The 2,128-nt window shown below is 39.5% G+C and overlaps 1 protein-coding gene across 1 annotated transcript; it reads left to right on the top strand.

Moving 5' to 3' along the window:
- The first annotated feature begins 680 nt into the window (after nucleotides 1-680).
- LOC109705362 (replication protein-like) lies at nucleotides 681-1,700 on the top strand. Its single transcript, XM_020226097.1, has one exon. The coding sequence runs from the start codon at nucleotides 681-683 to the stop codon at nucleotides 1,698-1,700; it is 1,020 nt and encodes a 339-aa protein (XP_020081686.1).
- Nucleotides 1,701-2,128: the final 428 nt, after the last annotated feature.

The raw sequence follows: 2,128 nt of genomic DNA, 5'->3' as shown, positions 1-2,128 counted from the left end.
CCGCAACGCCCAAACTCAAAAGCCTGTTAATAGGGATGAACCAATACCTAAACCACGCCCTAAAAATGATTTTGAGCCATGATTTATTAATTTTTCTAAACAATAACAGCAATTTACAGAACGAGTGTCTACGAGTGAACTTACAAAATTCGCCCCTTGACCCTCTGAAAAACCGCTTTTTACGGTTTTCGCCCCTAGAAAGTGCCTATTTTTGTGCGCTGATTTTGAAGCATCCCTCCCTATTAACAGTCTAAAACCCTTACTGCTATTGGCTTTCGTTGGCTTTTGCTTTTGAAAAGGCATCGAGCGATAGCGAGATCCATAGTCGCTTTTGCTCTTGCTTTTGCTTTTGAAACGACACGAGCGAAGCGAGTGCCATAGGGCAGTTTTTGTAGTGCTTTTGGGCTTTTAATGCTTTTAAGAGCTTTTAAAAGCTTTTAGACACGCTGAAAGCCTTGCTATTCAAGGCTTTCAGGCTTCATATGACTACAAATTCTCTTGTATATGACTACAAATTCTCTTGTATATGACTACAAATTCTCTTGTATATGACTACAAATTCTCTTGATAAATCTTCATAAAAATATTTGTAGATTTATCTTCATTGTACTACTATGAAGATATACAACTGTGTAGAGAGTACCGCCATGAATAACCCCAAAAAAACTAGGAGTCCCCCAATGTTGGTGGTCAAAGATAATGCGTTAATCAACGCTAGTTACAGTTTAGAATTAACAGAACAACGCCTAATCCTACTCGCTATCTTGAATGCAAGAGAAACAGGTAAAGGGATTACAGCCGAAAGTAGGCTAGAGATACATGCCAGTGAATATGCCAAGCATTTTGATGTATCCAATGATGCTGCATATAAAGCCTTAAAAGATGCCGTAGACAATCTGTTTAACCGACAGTTTAGTTATAGCCAATTTCACAAGGATACAGACAAGTTAAAAAAAGTTCGGTCACGGTGGGTTAGCCGAGTTGCCTATGTCGAGGAACTGGCAATTTTGGAAATAACATTTGCTCCCGATGTCGTTCCCCTCATCACACGACTTGAACAGCATTTTACAAGTTATCAGCTTGAGCAAATATCTCAACTCAATAGTAAATACGCTGTTCGCCTATACGAAATCCTAATAGCATGGCGAGAGGTTGGGAAAGTACCTCAAATTGAGTTAGAAGAATTGAGGAATAAATTAGGGGTTGAAGATGGAGAATATGAAAGAATAGCTAATTTTAAAACTCGTGTATTAGATCCTGCAATCAAGCAAATCAATGACTACACCGACATTATAGCAGCTTATGAACAATATAAAAAAGGGCGGATCATTGTAGGATTTTCATTCAAATTTAAACAAAAGCAAAAGCCAAAAGAAATAGTGGCTAAAAATGATATATGTCCACGAGATCCGAAAACAGTTGATATGTTCACTGGTAAAACCGATGCAGAGACTAAGACTGCGGTAAACACTAAGGCGATTGTCAAAGATACTGTACCGCCTGCGAATCCCTTGCAACACCGAGCAAGTCGCATCACAACTGCCATCAGAACGAATGGACTACATGACTGTTTTAAGCAGGGGGAGGAAGGCATATTTAGCACCTTAAAACGTATTCAAGAAGAAATTGTGAGCGGTGGCGATAGTGTGGCGGACTTTTGGCAAAACAAGTTAGAAGAATTTGGGGTGGTTTTTGATTAAATAATGTTCATGATTTTTGTACCGCCAAGAAGATTTAAACGGTAAACTTAAACAGGTTTAAAGGAGTACCAACATGAATACAAGGTTTGACCCTATCGTGTCCGAGTTTGATAGCTCTGATCATGAGGCGGAATACAATGCGTGGTTTATTGCCAAAGTTGAGAAATCCCTTGCAGATCCACGCCCAGCCATTCCACATGACCAAGTTGTAGCACGCTTAAAAAAACGTCGTGAGGAAAGAGAAGCCAATGCTAATCGTTAAATGGCTACCTACTGCAGCTGAAGATTTAGAAGCAATCATTGACTATATTGCTCAATTTAACACGGTTGCAGCCTATGATCTGGAAGACCATATATTGAAATCTGCTGAAAGTTTAGCAGAACATCCATACAAAGGGCGTGATGGTCGAAAAGCGGGTACAAGAGAG

This window comes from Ananas comosus, unplaced genomic scaffold, assembly GCF_001540865.1.
Source record: "Ananas comosus cultivar F153 unplaced genomic scaffold, ASM154086v1, whole genome shotgun sequence".
Classification (NCBI taxonomy): domain Eukaryota; kingdom Viridiplantae; phylum Streptophyta; class Magnoliopsida; order Poales; family Bromeliaceae; genus Ananas; species Ananas comosus.
This window is presented reverse-complemented; position numbering and strand designations above follow the sequence as displayed.

Coding starts and splice junctions, on each gene's coding strand:
- LOC109705362 (XM_020226097.1), top strand. CDS start 681: ATGTTGGTGGTCAAAGATAATGCGTTAATCAACGCTAGTTACAGTTTA.